General features: G+C 38.5%; 1 protein-coding gene across 2 annotated transcripts in view; it reads left to right on the top strand.

The window, feature by feature from the left end:
- The first annotated feature begins 776 nt into the window (after positions 1-776).
- The window catches only part of Chuk (component of inhibitor of nuclear factor kappa B kinase complex), a 36,586-nt gene continuing 11,907 nt past the window's right edge, over positions 777-25,455 (top strand). Inside the window, exons 1-14 of one of the 2 annotated variants that reach the window (XM_075974163.1) lie at positions 777-965; positions 4,276-4,370; positions 6,215-6,329; positions 8,224-8,293; positions 10,055-10,143; positions 11,199-11,288; positions 11,429-11,553; positions 11,744-11,851; positions 12,480-12,615; positions 17,444-17,638; positions 19,511-19,613; positions 20,230-20,353; positions 20,966-21,117; positions 23,851-23,912. In XM_075974163.1, coding sequence (XP_075830278.1) covers positions 861-965; positions 4,276-4,370; positions 6,215-6,329; positions 8,224-8,293; positions 10,055-10,143; positions 11,199-11,288; positions 11,429-11,553; positions 11,744-11,851; positions 12,480-12,615; positions 17,444-17,638; positions 19,511-19,613; positions 20,230-20,353; positions 20,966-21,117; positions 23,851-23,912 — 1,569 coding nt within the window. In that variant the 5' untranslated portion in view covers positions 777-860. The remainder of the gene's footprint in view (positions 966-4,275; positions 4,371-6,214; positions 6,330-8,223; positions 8,294-10,054; positions 10,144-11,198; positions 11,289-11,428; positions 11,554-11,743; positions 11,852-12,479; positions 12,616-17,443; positions 17,639-19,510; positions 19,614-20,229; positions 20,354-20,965; positions 21,118-23,850; positions 23,913-25,455) is intronic. The other variant, XM_075974162.1, reaches the window with a different exon arrangement.

Raw genomic sequence — 25,455 nt, 5'->3', positions numbered from 1 at the left:
CGTTGGCAAGTCTGAAACAAAAGTTGAGAAGTAGCAAGATTCGCCAGGTCCGAAGGGAAACTCACAAGCCTGGGGAAAAAAAAAGAGTCTTAACTCCGGAATAACATCATATCCTTGGGTGCTTTGGGATTATAGGAGAGATTCTGAGCGGACGTGCAGGAGACCACAGTGCATTTGAAGACTAATGAATCAATGGGCTGGTTAGCGCTGTTTTCTTTCAGGCTTATGGTGGCCGTTATGGTGGTAGGGTTCCAGGGGCAGAGGGCAGGGCTCTGCAAAAGACGAAATGTTGATGGGGTGAGGACAAACACAAAGTTTGGGGTGAGAAACCTTCAAAGAACTCATTTAATTACAAACACACACAGTCACACAAAACAAAAATCCCACAAACGAAGGCTCTCTCAGTCTGGAAGACGCCAAGGGTACTTAAAAGAGCACAGTGCAACCCGCCCGTGCCCGGCCCATTTGCCAGCACCAATCCCAGGAGAGGGGGAGTGTTCTCCGAGGCTCTTTTGCTGTATTACCTTCAATTCTGATATTCTAATTCCATGGGATACATGAAAATAATAGAACCAACTAACGGAATACCACTCGTTATCAGTGATCGGCAACATCGACTTGCGTACAGACATTGAGAATTTGACTCTAGGCTGAGTCTTACACTTTTGAGTTACTAGCTTCCCGGTCGGCTGGAGTGCTGCAAGCCTTAATCAGATGGAGAAGGCCGGGGCGGGACTTTTCCTGCGGAAATATCGGAAGTGACGCGTAGATCTCGCGAGAAACCGGACGCGCGAGCCTCGGCAGCCCGGAACCGGCCTTGGACCGGCGGCGAAGCCTGAGGTGGCTGGCGCTCCCGCCCCATGGAGCGGCCCCCGGGGCTGCGGCCGGGCGCGGGCGGCCCCTGGGAGATGCGGGAGCGGCTTGGCACCGGCGGCTTCGGGAACGTCTGTCTGTACCAGCACCGGGTGAGGCGGGGGCGGGAGCAGTGGCGCTGGGTCTGGCTGCTGTCAGTCAGGGTGGCAGAGGTGTGGTTGTGCTGGGCAGTGCCGGGGGCCGGTCAACGAGTGCGGGTGAGACCGCTTGTGAGCCTGTGCCAGGCGAGTCTCAGGTCCCCGGACAGTGAGTGAAATGAAGCTGTTGCAGCTGTCGAGTGTCTGTCTGTCTGTGGTGACGAGGGGTATATATGAACGTCCAGTGTGTGTGTGTGTCCGTGGTGACGAGGGGTATGTATGAATGTCGAGTGTGTGTGTGTCTGTGTTGATGAGGGGTATGTATGAATGTCGAGTGTGTGTGCGTGTGTGTGTCTGTGTTGATGAGGGGTATATATGAACGTCCAGTGTGTGTGTGTGTCCGTGGTGACGAGGGGTATGTATGAATGTCGAGTGTGTGTGTGTGTGTCTGTGTTGATGAGGGGTATGTATGAACGTCGAGTGTGTGTGTGTGTGTGTGTGTGTGTGTAGTGACGAGGAGTATGTATGAACGTCGAGTGAGTGTGTTGATGAGGGGTATGTATGAATGTCGAGTGTCAGTATGTGTGTAAACAAGGAAGGTCCTTCCTGGTGTCCGGAGTTGAACCTTTGGAAACATTGGCAGACTTGGGTATTGGAGCGTTCCAGGCAAGGAACAGTGTGAGGGGAAGGTGGTGAAAATGACCTTTGCTTCAAAGGGAAAGAAGTAGACTGAGGGGTTTGTTCTGGGGGAGACAGTTAAGATCGGGCCCGGGAAAATGTTTAACCGTTGCAACAGCAGTTACTCACACTCTTTAAAGATTTGTGAACTAACGGTCGCCTTGCTTATTTTAATGTTGGTGGGAGGAGTAGAACACAGGGCCTTGCACATGCTAGGCAAATGTTCTGCCGCTGGGTTACACCCCCAGCCCCAGGTAATCATGTTTGAGTTGTGGGTCTTTTGATAATTCAGTAAAAACTGTGGATCTTATCTCCAGAAAATTAATACCCAAACCAGTGCATTACCCTTGAGGGTTTGGCTTTCCTGAAGAATGTGGTGAGGTGTAGATTTTGAGCAAATTATCATTGGTCTGGAAACTCTGCGGAAGGCTGTATCTCCAACCTAGTCCTGTGTAAGAGTTAACACACACTATCACCAGTGAATTTGAGGCCAGCCTGAGTGGGCTTAATATTGTGGTCAAGGGCAGCCTGAGTTATGTAGGCAGAGACTGTCTCGGAAGTAAACATAAACTCAGTGTAATTCCCTACACACTGAAAGTCCTAGCGGTGTGAGCAACCAGAGAACTTTCCCTAGTGGATAGGGTAGAACTTCTCAAAGGGTATTTGAAAAACCTAGTTCCACGGAATACTTTAGAGAAAGAATGTAGAAGCCAGGCATGATGGGAACACTTGGGAAACTGAGTTAGGAGGATTGCCTTCAGTTTAAAGCCACCATGGGCCACAGAGAGACCTTTTGTTTAATGTGTATATGGGATGGTGATGTAACTCAGTGGCAAAGTACATGCCCAAGGTCCTGGGTTCTGTCCTCAGCACTACGGGTTCAGCCTGCCACACACTGAGCAGGGTCGAGTAAGACTTAGGACTGCAGGGATTGCATCTACTAAATATATCCAGAGAGGGTACATGTAGGTTATGGGCAGATACTGTGTGATTTGATGTCATGGACTTGAGCATCTACAGATTTCAGCATCCTCTCGAGGTCCTAGAAGCCATCATCTGCATTCTGAGGGGCAACTTCAGTACGCTCAAATACATTGGGTAAATGCTTGAGAATTGTAATTCAAATTAGGAATCCAATTTAAAAGCTCTAAAAAGTAAAGAAATTATCTTAGTGTTTTCAGACTTTCTTCCTACCTCTGTCTTCCAAATAACAGGAACTATAGACTCATATTACCACACACAATTTAGTCTCACTTTTTTAAAAAACGGGCCTTTTTGTTGTTATGCAACTGTCAACTTCCCAGAGAATATTTTCTATGAGAAGATTGACTTTCACAGAGTAGGTAAAATATAAACCAAGGTGTTGAAGGATCTCTTGTGGTTGGGACCTATTTAAAGTAGATAACTTCCTGTCTCAGAATTTAGGGCTTATTATCTTAGCTGTGCTGGAGTCTCCATGGTGGTAGTAGAATCTTATATAGGATATGAATACTATCAGATACCTATTTGCTTATAATGAGAGCTGAAAGGAGTGCGCACTGTGGCAAAGCCAGCTCTTAGTCTCTCTTAGTCCCCAACCCCTGCGCTAGGGACTGTCTGGCCTTTAGCCTTCTTCCTCCTCCTGGTTCCTAATTCAGACTATCCTATCTAATCTGTCTTGCTCCCCGCTTCCCCTTTCAGCCCCTGGGTCCTGCTCTCACCACTCACACAGTTTTTACCACACCTTTGGCTTGTAGCAGAAATGTCACATGTGTTACGCTCTTTTGAACTCTTTTTGTTTTCTTCAAGATTTATTTATTTATTTATTATGTATACAATGTTCTGCCTATGTGTCTGACCGCAGGCCAGAAGAGGGCATCAGATCTCAATATGGATGGCTGTGAGCTACCATGTAATCATGTAACTGGGAAATGAACTCAGGACCTCTGGAAGAGCAGCCAGTGCTCTTAACCACTGAGCCCCTCTTTTGTGCTCTTAATGCATTATAGCCTGTTTGGTTCTGACTGTGTTATTAGTGTCAGAATATCATGACTATTTCCTGAAATATGCATAGGATAGTTTTATTTTCAGCCAGAATTGGTGAAATTACTAATCACAGGCAAGAGGTCTTAGTTTGTATTAGGTACTTAAACCGCAGCACACTTGTTTGGATGCTTTTCCAGGTCATTTGAAATGCAAAGATTAGGGTCTAGTTTTGGAGAGTTTTGTTTGTTTTTGTTTTGCATTAGGCTTGGTCATATGAAAACTATTTCTTGATGTTTTGAGGTTAGGGAGCCCTGGATTATTTTCTTCTTTCTGGATATACTAGAATTTGGAGCCCTTATTTCTTGTCTTGACTAAGCATGGAGAAGAAACTTGTTGGAGAAATGGGATCTTTTTCTAGTAGTATGTAGTTCTAAATCATTAACATACGTAATCTTCTGAAGAGACCTGTTGTAGCGTCCTTCTCAGTTTCTCTTATATACCATGGTGTATTTGACAGCTTCAAATCATTGGTTTAATAGTATTATGGTTCATGTAACTAATGTTGACTAAAGTGGGCTAAATAGAGTGTTTATTTTCCTGTGCTGACATTTCTTTGATTGTAAGTAAATCTGTATAAGAACATAATTTATTCATATTTTCTATGAATTTTTTATTTTGACAGGAACTTGATATCAAAATAGCAATTAAGTCTTGTCGCCTGGAGTTAAGTACCAAAAACAGAGAACGATGGTGCCATGAAATCCAGATGATGAAAAAGTAAGTGTGTGCTGTGACTTCAAATGCTTTGGGTCTATAGCCCAGCCAATTTCAATAGTAGGGAAGGAGACCAGGATCCACTTTTCTCAAGCTCTTTTTGGTAATGTCATTTTGTCTTGAATATATGTGTTCTACTTTAGATAGTTTTATCACATTATGGCTAAAAGAGTTACAGTTTAAATCAGCTAGACAACATTCTCAACCTGGCTCTTTAAGTCTTTCTTCTGAATATTGAGCAACTTTATGACTAGTATATAAATCTTCATTTCTTTTTGTACTTAACTTTTACTAAATGATGAGTCTATTGTTTTTTAGACAATTATTCCAAAATTTCATAGCTCAAGCTGAATATTTAATTTCTGTAGTATGGCTGAGTTAACTGTGCTTCTAGTTCAAGGCCTCTCCTGAGACATCTCAAAATGTTGATTTTAGAGCTGCCATTATCTGAAGGGTTGGCCAAGGCATGAGTATTAACTTCCAGGCTCACTCACACAACTATAGACCAGAGGCAATAGTTCTTTAGTAAGGGAGCCTCTCCACCAGGAAGTGCACATGCTTTAATGGCATGGCAATGGGCTTCCCCCAAACAATTATCTGAATGGGGGAGTATAAGAAAAAAGTTGATATATCTGTTCTGAAGATTTAAGGCAATTTTAAATAAAATATGAAGTCATATTTCATTTTTTTCCCCACTGCATTTTGTTAGAAATGGGTCACTAAGAATGGTGTATATGCTTAAGGAGAAGAGACTTGAACTTTTGAGGGGACCGTGATATATTTAGTGTGCTTACATGAGTAGTGTAGTTTACATTACAAGTCTTTCCTGGAGTTGTCATCACAACTCTGTGTCTGTGCAGTGCCCTGCTCTGTGTCATACAGCTGGTACTGGATTTGAAACGAGCATTTTTTGAGTTTAGTTTGTGCTCAACTCATTCTATTTTGGCTTTCAAACTTGGCTACATGGCAGAATTAACAGGAAGATTTAATAATATAAATTCTTAGATCCTCATGCACTTGTCTCTTTAGTTCCTGGGATATGAGATTCTATAATTTCGGGCTCTGTTACACTGTGAGGATGATCACAGAGATGATAATAGATTGTTGTGTTAAAAAAAAAAAGAACTATGGGGCTGGAGAGAGGGATAAACTGTTAAGTGTACTTACTGCTCTTTTGGAAGATCCAAGCTCAGTTTCCAGCCCCCACGCAGTGGCTCATAACTGTCTTTGACTCACTTTCCAGGGCATTCAATGCCCTCTTTTGACCTTCAAAAAAAAAATAATAAGAGCAGTTGAAGTCAGTAAATAATTTGAGCCATACTTATTGAAAAAAACTATATTTGTATTTATATTTAAAACTGGAAGGAAATGCCCAGAGTTTTAGGGTGATGATTGTGATTGTGGAAGAGGCAGTGTGATGTAGGCTTTGGTACCAGATTGTCCGGTTTACATCATTATTGACAGCCTGCTTGCAATGTGGTGTTATGTTACCTCTGTGTGCTTCATTTTTCTCATAGATGATACTCTTAACAGATACACTTGTGTTAAGATTATTGTGACAAGTCAGTTGACACGTGTAAAGAGCATACTGCTTGGCACACAGAACTATAGCAGCAGTGATGGTATTTTTAGATATATTTTCCTTGTAAAACTTGTTTATTTTAATTAGAAAATTCAGAGATTAATAGCTTATTAGTCTGTTAGCTAAGATTAAATGCAGTACAATCAGAATTAGAATTTTGTAAAGAAAATCAGTCTTATCTCACTAGTTAATCCCCAATTATCATTTCAAATTCAGTCCTTCTTCATTGGAAAACTTTTTTTATTGTAACTTTTTTCCTTGTTAGGTTGGACCATGCAAATATCGTAAAGGCCTGTGATGTTCCTGAGGAACTGAATTTTTTAATTAATGATGTGCCTCTTCTAGCAATGGAGTACTGTTCTGGAGGAGATCTCCGGAAGGTAGTATGGATGTTTCGAGATACTGAAATAGTAAATCACAAGCTTCAGCCGTGTCTGAATCATGTGACACGATCATCGAGAACAAGGACAGACAACTATAATCCTGCCGCCTGTTCTGTAAACACACTTTTATTGGAGCAGGCGCTGTGCATGTTTATGCTGCTTTTGCACAGCTCTAGAACTGAGTAGTATAACAGAGATTATATGGCTTCCATATTGCTCGAAGTACTTAATGTTTGCTCTTTACAGGAAATATTTGCTAGCCCTGTCTTAGTGCTTTCTATTGTTGTGATTAAGACCACAACCAAAAACAACCTGGGAAAATAAGAGCTTATATGTATCCTAATCACAATCAATGATTGAGGGAAACCAAGGCTGGGATAAAGTGAAACCTAGAAGGAACACTGCTATTGGCTTACTCTTCATGACTTGCTCAGTCTGCTTTCTTATACAACCCCGTGATCTGGGCCCTGCCACATCAGTTGTTAATCAAAAAAATGTCCCTTAGACATGCCTACCGACCAGTCTGATAGAGGCATTGTCTCATTTGAGGTTTCCTTTTTCCAAATGACTCTAGCTTCTGTCAAGTTTGAAAAAAAAACAACAAAAAACAAAAAAAACCCCACAAAAACTATAGTCATTCCAAATACCCTAGGTTTATTGTTGTTTGTTTTCAAGACAGGGTCTCACTGTGTACCCCTGGCTGGCCTTAAACTTGCTTTGTAGACTAGGCTAGTCTTGAGAGCTGCCTGCTTCTGCCTGTAAGTGCTGGGATTAAAAGCTTGTGCCACCATGCCTAGCTTAGAACATGCTTTTTTGTTGTTGTTTCCAAGGTGGGACTATGTTGGCCATTTTAAATAAAAATGCATTTGTGAGACCTATTAAAAAGTTGTCTTTTATCAGGTACTGCTGGCGTATGCCTTTAATCCTAGCACTTGGAAGGCAGAGTCAAGCTGATCTCTGTGAGTTTGAGACCAGCCTGATCTCTAGAGCTAGTTTCAGGACAGTCAAGGCTACACAAAAAGAAAGCAATAACGAAAGGGTTGTTTTTTATATTATTATTATTATTATTTCTATTTAATTTTAGATGTATCTGTCTTTGCCAGCATTTTTTAATTTCAAGTGCAATTGCCCTTCTCTTTACTTTTTATGAGCCTTCTCATGAAATTTACTCAACCTCAGTATGGATTTGGTGACTATTTTTTCCCTATATCTCATGTCATTGTTACTATTTTTGAAACAGACTCTTTCAGTGTAGCTCATGTTGGCCTTGAGCTCATGGTGCTCCTGCCTCATCTCCCCAAATGCTGGCCTTATAGACATGTACCACTGTGCCCCAATCCTTTTATTTTATTTTACTTTATTTATTTTTATTTTTTATTTATTTATTTTTAATTTATTTATTAAAGATTTCTGTCTCTTCCCCGCCACCGCCTCCCACTCCCCCCCCCCCCCCCCCCCCGCTCAGCCCGAAAAGCAATCAGGGTTCCCTGTCCTGTAGGAAGTCCAAGGAACCCCCACCTCCATCCAGGTCTAGTAAATTGAGCATCCAAACTGCCTAGGCTCCCACAAGGCCAGTGCGTGCAGTAGGATCAGAAGCCCATTGCCATTGTTCTTGAGTTCTCAAAACAGGGTTTCTTTGTAGCTTTGTAGCCTATCCTGGAACTTTCTCTGTAGACCAGGCTGGCCTCGAACTCACAGAGATCTACCAGAGTTCTGGGATTAAAGGCGTGTGCCACCACCACCCTCCTTCTTATAATCTCTTTATTGTGACTTTTTTTAAATTTGAATATTCTTTGACAGTATAGCAATTAATGTGTGTTGCCATTGTTACCAGGCAATAGTATAAAATTATGACTTATTTATTTGCTTGTTTGTTTATGTTTTTCTTTAGCTACTCAACAAACCAGAAAATTGTTGTGGACTTAAAGAAAGCCAGATACTTTCTTTACTGAGTGACATAGGTATGTAATTAATATTAAAATATCATTGTGATTTAATTGATGTGTACTGCTTAGAAGTTAAGGAGAATTGTCTGTATTTTCTACGAAGCATGCACGTTTTTAACATTTATAAAAAATTAGAGAAAAAAAAGCTGGGTGGTGGTAGTGCATGCCTTTACTCACTAACTCGGGAGGCAGAGGCAGGCGGATCTCTGAGTTTAAGGCCAGCATGGTCTACAGATTGAGTTCTAAGCCAGCCAGAACTACACAGGGAGACCCTATCTCTAAAGACCAAAAGAGAAATAAAAAAAAAAAAAGAAGAAGAAGAAAAAGAAAGATCCATTTCCAATGATGTTAATTAAAACTAATACATTTTTGGCATTTGTTTCTATTTGGATTTTTGGGGTTTTTTTCGACTATGTAACCTTGTCTAATAGATGTTTGAATGATAACCAAAAAAAAATTGGTATGAACTAGCAATTAATGCTCTTATAGTAGTTTTGTTTATAGTGGAATTAATCTTTTGGGGAAAGGTCCTCAAGTTATCTTGGAATGAAATTCTCTTTTTAATCAGAATTACTACTGATAATCTCTAACATAATTATGATTTAGACCTTTGGGAAACTTTGGAAGCCAGACAGGAGTTTCCATGTGTGTCTGCTGTTGATGCTTGTCAGACACGTGTGAGTTTCCGTGTGTGGTATTGATGGTCTTCAGAGGTAATAGGCAGCAGAGTCTAAGAATGTGATTTAGGTTGGAGGACAAGCTTACAGGTGGTTTCTCGAAAATTAATTGTTTCATTTGCATTTAATATTGATTTCAATAAATTAAATGAGTTTATATTACAATTTTTAGTGTTTATTTGATGTTACTGAACATTTGGTGAAGAAAATCTGAACTAGGGCTGGAGAGATGGCTCAGAGGTTAAGAGCATTGTCTGCTCTTCCAAAGTTCCTGAGTTCAATTCCCAGCAACCACATGGTGGCTCACACCATCTGTAATAGGGTCTGGTGCCCTCTTCTGGCCTGCAGGCATACACACAGAACATTGTATACATAATAAATAAATATTTAAAAAAAAAAAGAAAATCTGAACTATTCTAATGTTGGTAATGCCTCATATTAATGTGTGTGGGAGTGTGTGTTGTTGTATGTAGTACATGGATGTGATTGTTGGTGTACACTCACCGGAGCATGCATATGGAAGCTGGAACAACATGTCAGGTGTTCTGTTTTTCTCCATTTGATTGAGACAGGATCTCTGACTGAACTGGAAGCTCAACATTTCGACTAGGCTGGCTGCTTAGCCAGCTGCTGAGATATCCCTCCCCCACCTCTCAGTGGCTCCCTTTTACCCACTGAGCCATCTTCAATCCTCTGGACATATAAATTTGTGTATCAGTATAGATCTATGCAAACTGTGAGGTAAAAATTGAATGTGGCTGGTCATGGTGACATCCACCTTTAATTCTGACACTAGGGAGGAGAGGCAGATGGATCTCTGTGAGTTCAAGACCAGAAGACCAACTAGGGCTACATAGTGAGACCCTGTCTAGAAAATGCTGAATGTGCTGGTGCATACTTGCAATCCCAGCACTTGGAAGGTAGGACAAGAGGATTAGGAGTTGGAGGTCATCCTCAGCTGCATAGGGTATGCTATGCCAGAAAGGCTACATGAGACTCTGTCTCAAAAACACTAACAGTAAAAACAAACAAAAAATGTGAGGCGATTATCTAAACAGTATTTTCTGTTACTTAATAATACACTTGAAATTTTATTTAGGATCTGGGATTCGATATTTGCATGAAAACAAAATTATACATCGAGATCTAAAACCTGAAAATATAGTTCTTCAAGATGTTGATGGGAAGGTAGGTGAAACCTTAAGACTGCTTCATGTCTGTTGTTATACTCTTCCTGATAATTCTTTAGAGATTTTAGTTTCCTTATTCATTCTGTATACATAGTATTTTATAGTTTCTATTGCAGTCCTCACTGTATTGGATTATAGGGGCCTTTTAATTTTAAACTTCTATTATATTTTATGTGTTTCTGTACCACATGTGGTGCTTGTGGAGGACACAAGAAGAGGGCATCAGATTCCCTGGGACTAGAATTGCACACTATTGTGAGCCACTGTGTGGGTGCTTGGAATTGAACTTAGGTTCTCCACAAGAACAGCAGGTACTCTTAACTGCTTAACCAACTCTCCAGCCCTTGAACTGTAATTTTGTGGTTAGATTTTTGTCATCTCTATGGAACAGTGGTTCCTTAGAGAAGCATCTGTCTTGCTCATCTAAGGACTAGGGTGTTGATCTAATTGTGTAGGAAACTGCCAGAGACTAGTTAGCTTGATCAAGATTATATGGTTAGCCGGCATATTACCTGACATCTATAATCCCAGCTTTGGAAAGTTGTGGCAGGAAGTTGCTGTAAGTTTGACCCTGTCTCAAAAATTAATAACAACAACAACAACAAAAAGGTTGACAAACAAAATTAATGCAAGTTAAATAGTGATCAGGCTATCAGACTTCACTCTTTTGTGTTGTTCCATAGCCCAGGTTTTTTACTATCTCCTCCCCAGTTTTATAAAAACATTATTGCCTTTCTTTTTTGAATTACATCTATTTTATTTATTTGTTGTGTGTGCATGAATGCATGCCTATGGTGTGACCTGTGTGCAGATCATGAGACAATCAATGTAGCAGGATTTGTTCTCCCATGTGAAATTCAGGTCATCAGGCTTTCTGACAGGTGCTTTTATCAGCTGAGCCATTTCAATGGCCCATATCTTCATTTTTTCCTGTGCTTAGGATCGAGCCTGTACCTATCTGGGAGCAATCTGTCACTAAGCTACATTCCCAGCCTACCTTTCTTTTGCAAATATTTCAATAATTTAATAAATATTATGTCTTAACATTCACAGATATTACATAAAATAATTGATTTGGGTTATGCCAAAGATGTTGATCAAGGAAGTCTCTGTACATCTTTTGTGGGAACATTACAGTATTTGGTGAGACAATATTTCTTTTATTTGATTACTTAAAATTTTCATTGTTATTTCTTAAGGCAATGAATTTAATAGTTCAAAACTATTAAATTAAAGCTCTTTTCTTACAGTGTTGGCACTTAACGTTCCTTTCTATTTTTAAGGCTCCAGAGCTCTTTGAAAATAAGCCATACACAGCCACTGTGGATTATTGGAGCTTTGGGACCATGGTATTTGAATGTATTGCTGGATATAGGCCTTTTTTGCATCATCTGCAGCCATTTACCTGGTAAGAAATGATGAGAACTTTGGCATAATTAGTGGTAATAGGAAAATTTCTATTGTTTCTATTGTTCTGTTGTTTCCTTTTCTTTTTCTATAGTGGTGAAATTTAACAGAATTGATTGAAGTTAAATGGTAAGAAACCAGAGAGTATTTGTGAGAATCAGGTTGTCAACTAAGCTGCTTTGTTTTTATAGGCATGAAAAGATTAAGAAGAAAGATCCAAAGTGTATATTTGCTTGTGAAGAGATGACCGGAGATGTTCGGTTTAGTAGCCATTTACCTCAGCCAAACAACCTTTGTAGGTGAGTGTGGACAGTTAGGCAGTTTTGAGAATAGTTATCTGTTTCAGGTAGCATTATCCAATAGACCTTTGCATCAGGATGAAAGCATTGTCTGTCTGTCACTTGAGGCTTATTGAACTAGCTATGTGAAAGGTAGTTAGGGGTGGAGATGTGGCTCAGTAGTACAGTGCTTGCTTAGCATGCTTGCTGGCTTGCTTCCCAGTGCTGCTTGGGTTAGAAGAGCAGAGTGGTTAGTGTGACTGAGGAACTGAATTTTGAATGAGTAGTAAATTTAAATAACACTGTGATTAGTGATTATCATATTGGATAACAGACGATGTGGAACTGAAAACTATTGCCAATCAATGAATTGCTTTAGATGCTAAGAAAACCCAAAGAATAAAGAAGTAAATGGCTTTCCTGGTGATTGGAGTTGGACTCATCTTTTGGATTTGCCAGTCACAAAGTGATATGGGGATTTGGGACTGTTTTTTTATGGAAGAAATTTGTTCCTTGTCATTACATGAATTATTTGAAAGTAAGATATAAATGGTACTGATAAGTCATAGGCAAGGAAGTGGACAACCTGTGAAGTTGCCTGTTTAATTGGAACATAATGATATTCATACAGTTTTTGTTCATTTTTCAGTTTAATAGTAGAGCTCATGGAAAGCTGGCTACAGTTGATGCTGAATTGGGACCCACAGCAGAGAGGGGGACCTATTGAAACTACTTCAAAGCAGCCAAAATGTTTTGTATTAATGGATCACATTCTCAACTTAAAGGTCAGTTTTAATGGGGTGCGTTTTAGAATACCTGCACTGACTTTAGCAAGCTGAAAATGAGCATAAGTTTATTGTAGGAATCTTTTCCTGGTGTCTATTTTAAAATGAACATTATATCCTTAGAATGGATACTGTATTTCTTTAGCCAAGTTTTTCAGGTGTCATCAGATGGTCCACGTAGCCTTTTAAAGTATCTTTGGGATTTCCCTTTACTATATTGATTGGTGCTATTACCACTTCCCTCATTTAGATTTAATTGTACTGGGTTTGACTTGGTGAGGAAGGCTCCCACTTGGCTCACGTCTGTTTACTTTGCTGCTGGAAGGCCAGCTTTCAGCAGGTCAGAGAAACTGGGGAGGATGTGTGGTGTCAGCAGAACTGCATCCACACAAAGGCGACCTTTTCCTGAAGGCCAAAGCTTAATTCTTCATTTTTCTCTCTGCTGTTGTTCCTACTCTGTTCCTTTTCTGTTCTGTTCTTTTACCATACTGTTTTCCTTCTACTATTCTTATTTTTATTTTACCCCTTCTATACCTCCTAAGACAAAAATTTCTATGCAAGAAAAGATTACCTCACAACCACAAGTTACATATTTTCCAAAAACAAATTAAAATCTTTACACAGGAAGAAATCACATTATGATCAAAAGTTGCATGTTTTTCTTAGAATCCCACAAATAATTTAACATTTTTATTTGTATTAATTTTTTCATAATAACATCTTCACTCCAAAGCAATGATTCATTTGTAATTGATTAACAACTTTCAAGCAAGCCAAGCATATTTCAGCCAGTTCCTTTTGAATCGGCAGGCAGCTCTTTGCGGTTTCGGTGTAGTACATTCCTATCCTATTTCTACTCTACAAAGCTTTAAACAAGTGATCTAGGTAACCATTTATCTTTCTTTACACACTATACGGTCGTTTAATTTCGTTTTACAACTTTGCTTTTTCAGGATGTATACTGGGGCCTGTGATTAACTCTGTAAACTACATGACCAAGGAACTCAGACTTAACGTTGGGTGTGGGGATGTAATTTTTTTCTTTACTCATCAGCTTGTTTTTCCACAGGCAGAATTCATGGGTCTATAATGCACGAAACTTCTTTGTTCTTATTTTCCATTTTCTGCAAATCTCACATCTAACAAAGGGAAGATGACTTTTAGCCTATTTTTGTCTGTTTTGTATTATTATTGGAGCAATTGACAGAATAACCTAAACCATTTCCCCAATCATCTTTATTAACTGTCTTAACCACCTGTATGGTCCAAGCCCTTTGTCTACATTTGTGCTTTTACACATGCTATCCTTATACCCAGTCTAATGTCTGCTTTGCCAGTTTCCTCTCATATGTTGATTAGTGTATCTTCAATTTTTCCTTAGGTAGTTTCTGGCATACATTTAATCACTTAATATTCCCTATGTTCTCTAAATATTTCTTACTTTTTATTTTCAACTCTCTATTTAGATTGTCTTTCTCAATGCGCTGTTTGTTTTATTAATAGCTATATGCTGGCATTCAGTACTGAGAGGGAGTGTATCAGTTCTCAGGACATATTTATTGATGTGAATGGGAGGTATAGTTAATTCTGTTACTGCCATATGTCTAGAAACAATTCCATCTGCCATTCTTTCCTACTGATGGCACAGCAGAGCTTCTTAAACCTTTAACACTTTTTATCTGAGAAATTTTTTTTCTGGCTAGAGAATAGAGGTTTACAGAATACATATGAACTCAGACATTTACTCATAAAGAATTTTAAAACAATTCTTTGATATGTTTTTATCATTTATTAAAGACTAAAGAAAATTAGCATATTCATGAGATTGATGTGCTTATTTCTTTTTACATAAGAACTCAAGTCTTGACTGAATATTTGATGCGCTAGGAGAGCATCATCAACAATTTCAAAGTTGACTCATACTTTGGTTTTGTTACAATCGTTATGGGTCTTCACAGAAATACTCAGTACCAAGTGACAAAAGTATATTAATGATTATTGCAGACATTGAAAATTCTGTTCTAATCCCAAACCAAAATTCATTTAATAATTTTTCAAATGAAATTGAAACAACAAGTTAAAAACATCAAAACAGTCTGTAGTAAATACAATCTAAAGATACACTAATTTGATATTTACTTGCTGAGGGATAATGGTAGGAAATATTAAAAACTGTTTTCTGTAATTAAACCATTATGTTTTTATAAGAGCAGAAGATTATATGTACAGTAAAAGACGCTGCGGTCCATTGCATGCAGCCATCTGAGATCTCAGCTGAAATATTCAGGAAGCATTCATTGCCTTCATGTTTGGGGAGGGCAGGCGCAATGCAAATTGTGCATGTTATTATGTTCAGAAGCAAGGCTACAGTGAAGTCACCTACTGCTGGAGACTGCCAAGAATGCCTTGGAATGATTGATATATTAGATTTTGAATTAACAGTTATGCATTCAGAAACCTTTTATGGTACCAAACTTTTCATGACCTGGACATTCAATTATGTACTCCTATATGGGGCATAAGGAACTGATTGAGAACTCATAAATGTGTAGAGACTAATCTTGACATGCCTTATTCAGTAGGATTTTGAGAGCATATTGATATGATTCTTAACTGACAGTGAAAACATCTGGCTCTTTTTTTTTTTTTTTTCAAATCATTTCTCTGTGTAGCCCTGGCTGTCCTGGAACTAAATGTAGACCAGGCTAACCTGAACTGAGACGTTTGTCTGCTTTGCCTCCCAAGTGCTAGGATTACAGGCCTGTATCATCAATCCTGGCCTGATATTGGCTTCTTGATTTGGTTTTCTTACATTGTGTCAAAGAAAAATCATTTCTTGGTGTGTATGCAATGCAGGGCTTGGTAAGCCTCTTATTTCTGTGTTGTCTCTAAAAATATTTGGTTGAATACAACCTATATACTCAACTTACAGTAGTCGTAGCATTACCCCTGCTTGTTAAAATAATTATTCACCTTATGTATTTTATTTTATGTGTATGAGCATTTTGCTCAAATGTTTGTGCAGCATCTGCATGGTGACTTGCGCTCATCGCCTCCCTGCTCTGAAGGATTCTGAGTCTGTCTCATCTTATTTGTGACTCATAAACTTGCCGTTTGTGGCACCACTGTCAGTGAATCTGAGCAGATATTTACCTTCTCTTTATTTTTGAGCAAATTGATATTTCTCAAAGCATCAATCTTGGGAGATTGTACAGAATAAGGAAACTAGAGTATTGTTGATAGAATTTGGGAGGCTTTAAGCGTAATTTCCTAGGCTGGAACTAGGACTGATTTTTGTAGCATTAGAGTTACTAGCAGAAAGAGAATAGTAGGAGAGATTCATAGGTAGAGAATAGTAGGAGAGATTTATAGGTAGAGAATAGTAGGAGAGATTCATAGGTAGAGAATAGTAGGAGCGATTCATAGGTAGAGAATAGTAGGAGAGATTTATAGGTAGAGAATAGTAGGAGAGATTCATAGGTAGAGAATAGTAGGAGAGATTTATAGGTAGGGCATACAATGAACAAAACACAGAGGCGTGAACTATAAAAACACTTTGTTGTTACTGGACATTTTTCTAATGTATCTTTAAATATAATGTACCAGGAAGGCATGTTGTCCTATTTCATAGCAACAAAATAGTTGTTGAAATATTTTTCTTTAAGAAAACACTTTAGAGACTCTAATTAGGTAATTATTTTCCCAACTATTATGAAAAAGCTTAAACATAAAAAATAATGACAAAATCGAAGTATTTCGTTATTCTTCAGTGCTGGAGAGATAGCTAGCTCAGCTGTTGAGAGTGTGTGCTGCTTTTAGAGAGGACCTAAGTTCAGTTCCCAGCATACACATTGGACAGTGCACAAACCACCTGGAATTCCGGGTGTATGGGATCTGATGCCCTCTTCTGGCATCTGAGTGCACCTACACAAGCTCACATTCTTAGGTAGTCTCTTCAACTGTACACACACACACACACACACACACACACACACACACACACACACACAGCTTTTTTCCAGTTGCCATTAATTATGCCAAAATTTCTCGTCCATTCTTTCCACTGAAACTGTAAGTGAGCATGAGACTGCTTACTTTGGGCCCAGGCAGACTACAACTTTAGGGTTTGGTTGCTTTAGGAGAATAATAATGCTTTTGCCTCTTGAATGAGAAGCCCATTGTTTCTATCTGATGATTGTTTTTTGAGGCAACAAAAAAACAAGGTAGTTAAGAGTTGAGATCCACACTCTTCCATTATCAGCTGTACTTCTCAGAAGCCTGATTTCCTTCTCCTATTAAAAGGGAAATTGGAAAGTCTAAATATTGGGGTGCTGTGTGAAAGCTCTTTGCTCTGTCAGTGGCATTTATGAGGAACTTCATGAATGGGAGTGTTTCCTTCTAGGTCTGTAATCATGTTTCTTGAAATAAATTTTTTAAACTAAAATTTCTGTTTCTTGATTTTGTGCATCCTTAGAACTTTGACATTTTATTTGATAAATATCTGGTATCTGTCTGGGCATGGTGACACACACCTTTTAATCCCAACAGTGGGAGGCAGAGTCAGGTGGATGGTCTACATAGTGAGTTTCAGGGCAGCCTGGGCTATGTAGAGAGACCCTTTCTTTTAAAAACCAAACCTTATATATTTAGAAAAACTCAGGTCTTGTAAAATGTCATTTTGTACTTCTAGATGGTTTTATGAGTTTGGAAGAGTGAGCTTTACTTAGTACAGAAATAATGTCTGTTGCTTAGATTCCCCCTTTAGTATCTTTCACAGAATTGTTTATGTAATAAATAGTCAATAAACATTTTTTTCTTATTTATACAGATAGTGCACATCCTAAATATGACTTCTGCGAAAATCGTTTCTTTTCTGTTGCCATGTGATGAAAGTTTTCATTCACTGCAGTCTCGTATTGAGCGTGAAACAGGAATCAATACCGCTTCCCAAGAGCTCCTGTCTGAGACAGGGATTTCTCTGGATCCTCGGAAACCAGCCTCTCAATGTGTTCTCGATGGAGTTGTAAGAGAGTTTGTGTATGGCGGGAGGGCTGTGGATCAGGGTCTTGCTATATAGCCCGTAATGGCCTCTAACTCACAGTCTTCCTGCCTAAGGGAACTGGAATCACAGGCCTGAACTACCTGCACTGGTTTTTGTTTTGTTTTCAGTTGACTAATATTTGTACTTCTTTATGGAGTGCTGTCTAGTGATTCAACACATGTGTACCCTGTGTAATGATTAAACTAAAATAAGCACCTTCATCCCCTGACTGTTACCATGTCTGTGTGTTGAAACCTGCAAACTCTTTTCCTTTACTTATGTTAAAATATATAGCTACTTTCATATAGACTGTAGTTTCCCTGTTGTGCTGTAGAAACTGTGGCTAAAAGCTAGATGCATACACACACAGCTGGATGTAGTGGTGCATACCTTTAATTCCCTGCATTTATGAACTTAAGGCCAGCCTGGTCTACATAGTAGATTCGAGGCCTGCCAGAGCTATGTAGAGAGCCTGTCTCAAAAAAAGTTTCTTATTATAACTTTTGGTTTCTTTCTTATTATAGATGCATATATTGCATGCCATATAATCTTAATCAGTATAAAATATTTCTGTTCCTCATGTCTCTGTTAGCTTTTATATTTCCATTCTATTCATCGTGTCTCTGTCAATTTGCATGCATATATGTGTATGGCTATGTGTTTGTGTGGGTGCATATGCTTATAAGGGTGTACGTGTACATAATGTGCATATGTGCCTATGGAGGTCAAAGTGACCTCAGTCACTATTCCTCAATATCAATCATCTTTTTTGTTTGAGAAAGGCTATCTCATGGGCCAGGAACTTATTGATTAGGCTAAGGGTAGAGTCATGAGAACTGTTTTTTTAAAATGTGGATTCTGGAGATTGTACTTAAGTCTCCTTGCTTGTATAACAAATGTTTTATGATGAACTGTTTCCCTGATTCTAGCACTATATTTGAGTGTTACCAGTGTATGAGGGTGTATAAGCACTTTGTTTCATTTCTGTTGGGCCTGTTGAGAAGCCCAGACTGGCCCCTCACCTGTTGTAGTAGGCTGCTAGTTCATTTCCTGACCGCCCAGCAACTCAGATCCGAAATAATCACACAGAAACTGTATTATTGGCAATACTGTTTAGCCAATAGCTTAAGTGTGTTTCTGGCTAACTCTTACAACTTAAATTAGTCCTTCTCCATTAATCTGTGTATTGCCACATGCCTGTGGCTTACTGGGTAAAGTTCCATCCCCAGTGTCTGTCTCTGGTGTTTTCTCACTTGACTCTGCCTTCTTTCTCCCAGCATTCAGTTTAGTTTTCCCTGCTTAGCTCTACTTTACCTATCACAGGCCAAGGCAGATTTCTTTATTAACCAAAGGTCTTCACAGCATTCAGAGGGGAATCCTACATCACTCACCCTACCCTATACTCTGGTACCTCGTCTTTTCCTTTTTATTACTACAGAGTAATTTACTAATACGACCTTTTGTATTTGTTCTTTTGGCTTTTATTTGCTAACACTAGAAAAACTTTATTATTTTCTGCTTTTACTAACTTTTTAAGTTAGCAGACAAAATAATGGGTTTTGTTATGGCATTTTTATGCATGTATATTCACCATAGTTTCCCTTATTCCTCCCTCGTCCATCTTGCCCTTCTTTTGCTGGTCTTCCTCTCCCCAAACAGTTCTCTCTCCTGCTTCCTGTCACATGAACCCCATTGCCCCCTTTGCACACCTGCTGTGTCCCCACATCTGTAAGTTATATGTGAATGCATGTTGACGTTGTTCATTGCATTTCAAAGAAGGAAGTCTGGCACTCAAGTATTTCTAAAATCTCGCGTTTTCAAGAATCATTGAAGCTTAATTGTTTCTTTTTTCAGAGAGGCTGTGATAGCTACATGGTTTATTTGTTTGATAAAAGTAAGACTGTATATGAAGGACCATTTGCATCCAGAAGTTTATCTGATTGTGTAAATTATATTGGTAAGTAGACTTCAATTAGCGGCCAAACTTTAATATTGAAATTATATGATTAGTAAATATGATCTTTTAGTGGTTTCTGTATGTGGTGAAAATGAATTTAATGAAGTCTGGAAGATTTAAAGATAGATTTTAAATTACCATTAGATCCTTCACTTGGGAGAGTCCTTCCTGAGGGTAGGACTCTACAGATAAGCGAATGAAAGCCCACTTATAAATTAAACCCACTTATTAATTGTTCCTTCATTATATGTGTTCAGATATTTACACACAGCTTATCCTGTAAATTTCATGAAGCTGAGCATAGCTACTTTTCAGAAACAGAAAAGATTGGTGAACTATAGAGGAGACAGAACTTGATCCAAAGCTTGAAAGAAGAATTTGGGGATTAGTAGAGAGAAAGGAGTATTCTTAACTAGAAAGAAGCAAGTTTAAAAGAAAAACATGCTTGAGTAATCTCAAGCTCTTTAAGAGAAGTGGTTTTATCATTCATATATAAAACCCTTATAGCTAGAGCCAGACAATAGGTTCTTTTTAACATCTATGGGAACAGTATTTGGAAAGGAAGATAAGTGTCTTTGAAAGTAGCTTATCTCCCTTATTACCATTTTGCTTATAGTTCAAGACAGCAAGATACAGCTTCCAATTATACAGCTGCGTAAAGTATGGGCTGAAGCAGTGCACTATGTATCTGGGCTAAAAGAAGACTACAGCAGGCTTTTTCAGGGACAAAGAGCAGCAATGTAAGTGGGTTCTGGTTTTGGTTTGGTTTTGTTTTTTTAAATAATGCCATGTGTATTGTGTACAGGCTAAACATTGAACATTTTTTGAAATGTAGTACTTTTAATAATGTGTTTATGTGCATGTGAATGGATGCACAGGTGGAAGCCAGGGGTTGATGTTGGCTATCTTTCCCTTATTGTTTTCCCACCTAATTTTTGAGGTATGATCTCTTACTAAACCTGGAGCTCACTATTTCAGCTAGACCTAATGGCCCATGAGCTCCTAGGATCTGCCTGTTTCCCCATTCCTCCGAGCACTGTGTGATGAGCATACACTGCCATGTACCATACTGAGGTCCTCGTGCATGCAAGGCAAGCATTTGGTCTACTTGGCCATCACCCTGACAATGAAATGCAGTGTTCTGACCAGACTTAACAGATTTCTTATTAATAGTCTAAAATTATTTCAGCCATCATGTAGAAGATTATTTACACAGGCAGGAAGTAGGTCAACTGTTTCTCATGATTTTATAGTAAAAACTTAGGTTTTGGAGTTTGGATACTGTATGTTTGCAAATTGTCATTCAATGTTTCTGAATGTTGATAATTTTGTTTTGTTTTGCTACGGCTTAGGTTAAGTCTTCTTAGATATAATACTAACTTGACAAAAATGAAGAATACTTTGATCTCAGCATCACAACAACTCAAAGCTAAATTGGAGTTTTTTCACAAAAGCATTCAGCTTGACTTGGAGAGATATAGTGAGCAGATGACTTATGGGATATGTAAGTGTCTGGCTATAATGTATTTGTAAGGAATGTCTAGTTTATCTTGTTGACCCATAGCCAGTAATTTAAATTCACACCAGAATAATACACAGGATAACTTAAATTGTCAAACTGTTTTTGTTTTGAGGATTAGCTCTTTTAATCCCTTAGTTGATCAACTATTTCATAATTATAATAAAATTACTTAACTCTAGAAAAACTAAATAATAGACGTGACTTAAAGACTGTGAATTTCAAGTCTTATTTTAAAAATGCATACAGAGTCTATACTGATGATTTCTTAGCCAGTATCTACTGAAATGTGTGCTTCCTCCCAGTTTGTATGTTGAAATTCTGATCCTTAAGATAATGATAAGACCCTTGGGAAATGATTAAGTCATGATGAACCTAACTAGAGGCCTGGGTGAGAGTCCCTCACCCTTTCTGCCATACGGGGACAAATATGGCAGCCATCTATGAACCAGAACTTGATTTTGGATTTCTCAGACTTCATAACTATGAGAAATGAGTTTCCATTGTTTATTTACTACCTTGCATATATTTGTTTTTGTTTTTTTATTTTGTTCTCGCATTGTAGCAACTCAAATGGAATAACACAGCCAGAGGGGTCTTAAATTATTTGTCTTTTTATAAAAAAAACATAGACAATTCCAGGATTATGTTTTTTTTTTCTAATCCATCTGCTGTGAAATTATAGCTACTTTTTTTTTTTAATTGTACATAGTCTCCTGACTCCAGACTTATCTCCCTTCGGATATGTTAAGGATTTGTGAAGAGTTAAAATTCAAATAAACTGAATTATGTGCTGCTTGAAACATCTTTTTAAAGAAGTAGATACTGTTTATATATGTACTTGAAAAAGGTGTGGATACCTCAGAATAAGTGATCAGAGTGTCCCGTTAATGAATGTTTACTCTCTAGTGCTATTTCTATATTTGCATATTATAGGCATTCTGGCCAATGACAATTATTTCACTAAAGTATCTTTGACTAGTCAGAGGCATACTGTGCAGTTGTCAACACAGTGAAATAGATCTATGTGTGCTAATATTAAAATATCAATGTAATATTTGGCAGTGACTGTCTTAGTTACTTTTCTATTACTGTAGAGAGACACCTTGAACAAGGCAACTTATAAAAAACCATTTAATTTGGTGCTTGTTTACAGTTTCAAAGGGTGAATCCATGACCATTGTAGTGGGAAGCATGGTGACTGGCAGGCAGGCAGGCAGGCAGGCAGGCAGGCATGGCTCCAGAGCAGTAGCTGAGTGCTTACATTTGATCCATAGACAGGAGGTAGAGAGAGAGCAAGTCTCGACCTCGCATGGACAGTTGAAACACTTAAGTCCACTCCCACTGACAAGTCTTCCCAAAAGGCCACACCTACTAATCCTTCCTAAACAGTTCCTACTGGAAACCAAGCATTCAACTAGGAAAAGCATGTATATATAGACTGTCTTACATAAGTGAGAAAAGAGAATATGTCTTCTAACAATTGAATTAGTGAGAACATGTGGAGTAGAGGGGAGAATCTTTTCTTTTAGTTTTTTTTTTTTGTTGTTGTTGTTGTTGTTTTTTCTTTTTTCGAGACAGGGTTTCTTCTGTAGCTTTGGTGCCTGTCCTGGAACTAGCTCTTGTAGACCAGGCTGGTCTCGAACTCACAGAGATTCACCCATCTCTGCCTCCCCAGTGCTGGGATTAAAGGCATGCACCACCCCAGGTATTTTTATAGTTTTTGTTTATTTTTACACTATTGGGGATGAACCCTGACCCTTGTGTTGTCTGTTTGTTTTTTGTTTTTGATACAAAGTCTCATTATGTAGCTCTGACTGGTCTTGAATATGATCACTATGTGGACCAGGCTGGCCTCGAACTTCCAGAGATTTGTCTGCTTATTCATCTCAAGTACTAGAAGTAAATGTGTGCACAATCACATGCAGCCAAACTCAGAGCCTTGTGTGTGCTAGTCTACCACTGATCTGTGTCTCGTGTTGAACTTCTACTCTCTAGAACTTCCACAGCAACTCTGTGCTTCAAATAGCATAGATGTGAAGAATTTTTTTAACCTCTGAGCCATCTCTCCAGCCCTAAAGATTTGTTTATTATATATACAGTGTTCTGTCTATATGTATGTCTACAGGCCAGAAGAGGGCATCAGATCTCATTACAGATGGTTGCGAGCCACCAGGTGGTTGCTGGGAATTAAACTCAGGATCTCTGGGAGAGCAGCCAGTGCTCTTAACCTCTGAGCCATCTTTCCAGCTCAGATGTGAAGAATTTTTAAGGCTAAAATCCAAAATCAAGGTGCTGGCAAAGCCATGATTCCCTTGAAATCTGAACAATTCCTTCCTAACTTTTAGGATTACCAGCCATGCTTGGTGTTCTTTTGCTTGTTATCACATGGCGTTCTCCGTTTGTGTCTGTGTGCACCTTTTCCCCGTGTCTGTTCTAAGGACACCAGAGAAGAGTCACACTGTGGTAAGGGCCTAGCTTAGTTCAGTATGAGAACATACATAGGTGATTAACTATAAATTGCTGTATTTCCAGCGAGGTCACCTTCTAAGGCATTAGGGCTTAGAAGTATAGCACATCCATTTGAGAGACACACTTCTACCCATTTTGATCTTTGATGTTGATACAGCAAGGAAGTAACCAGGCTAATGTTTATAAGACATGATTATTTCAGAGGAAACCAATTTAGACTTGATTTTTTTTTCTTTCTTTTTTTAGCTTCAGAAAAAATGCTGAAAGCATGGAAAGAAATGGAAGAAAAGGCCATTCACTATGCTGAGGTAAGATCATTAAACTCACTCTGTATATTTAATGTCTCCATTAGAAATTATCTTTGGTTTTTGCATATAAAGAATATTTATTATGCCAGGTGGTGGTGGCACACATCTTAATCCCAGCACTTGGGAGGCAGAGGGAGACAGATCTCTTTGAGTTTGAGGCCAGCCTAGTCTACAGAGTGAATTCTAGGACAAGCTCCAAAGCTACACAGAGAAACCCTGTCTTGAAAAACAAAACAAGAAAAGAATATTAATTCTATCACTCCTGAAATTTAAACAAATATATATATATATATATATATATATATATATATATATATAGAGAGAGAGAGAGAGAGAGAGAGAGACAGACAGACAGACAGAGAGAGAGAGAGAGAGAGAGAGAGAGAAAGAGGAGAGAGAGAAAGAGAGAAAGAGAAAGAAAGAGAGAGAAGAATGTACAGGCTATAAAACCAAAGCCTTTGGGCAGACTTTAGCTTCACCAAACTCCAGTTTCCATAATATATATAATATATATGGTATATAATATACATATAATATATAATAATATATGTATTAGGGGCAGCAGTCTTTTCTAATAGGCTTATGAACATTAAATGGAAATCAATAATAAATGTAATGTATTACTATTATTTTTATGAATAGTTTAGATAAGATGGCTTCACATCTATTTTAAATGGGACAGTTCTATTTATACCTGGTGTTGTTCCATAATTATGGACTCCTGAGGGAGGTACAGATTGTTCCCTAGGTGGCAAATTTGTTCCTTATACTGTATATGTCCATGGTTCTGGATTGTTACTTTCCTTGGTGCCAATTCATACTACACTGAGTATGTGGATAGGGCAGTTGTTATTGTGGGGTTGATATGTAAGAAATGGCCGTGGACATTTGTCTTGTGAATGGCACTTACACTATTTTTGCTTTTCCAGATGCCAAAGCAAATGCTAGTACTAGTTGACTATAGTCAGAAAGGAAACACGGGAATAAGTATGTTTTTATTTATTATTATTATTTGAGACAGGCTCTCACTATGTAGCCCCAGCTGGTCTGAAATTCACTATGTAAACCAAGATAGCTTGACTAATGGAGATGCTCTTGTCTTTGCCTCCTAAGTGCTGGGATATAAGGTATGCACCATTGTACCTGAAAGATTGTCAGAATCATAAAAAAGCCCCTACCATAGCTGAGGAACTATTAACAGTTACGGTTACTGGGGGAGGGAGAGTCAGTTTTCTTTAAAGAGGTGGCCCTTAGTAGTTTGACCATACCCTGTTGTATGGCCTCACATTCATTAGTATATGAGCAGTCCAGATTGGACCCTGTGGGTTATTGAAAAACCAAAAATATAAAAAAGCCAAAAAAGAGGGATTAAGTAATGGGAGTAAATATGATCAAAATATATTGCATGCACCTATATAATTCTCAAAGAATTACTAAATATTATCTTTTTTTTTTTTAAAGAGTCTTAGCAAGCCTAGTGTGGTACTTTACCCTGTAATTCCAGCACTCAGGAAATCAAGACAAGAATTACAGGTTCAAGAAT

Source organism: Microtus pennsylvanicus, chromosome 5 (genome assembly GCF_037038515.1).
Source record: "Microtus pennsylvanicus isolate mMicPen1 chromosome 5, mMicPen1.hap1, whole genome shotgun sequence".
NCBI classification, from domain to species: Eukaryota; Metazoa; Chordata; class Mammalia; order Rodentia; family Cricetidae; genus Microtus; species Microtus pennsylvanicus.
The sequence above is the reverse complement of the archived record's forward strand: the minus strand, read 5'-3'. Positions and strand labels throughout refer to the sequence as shown.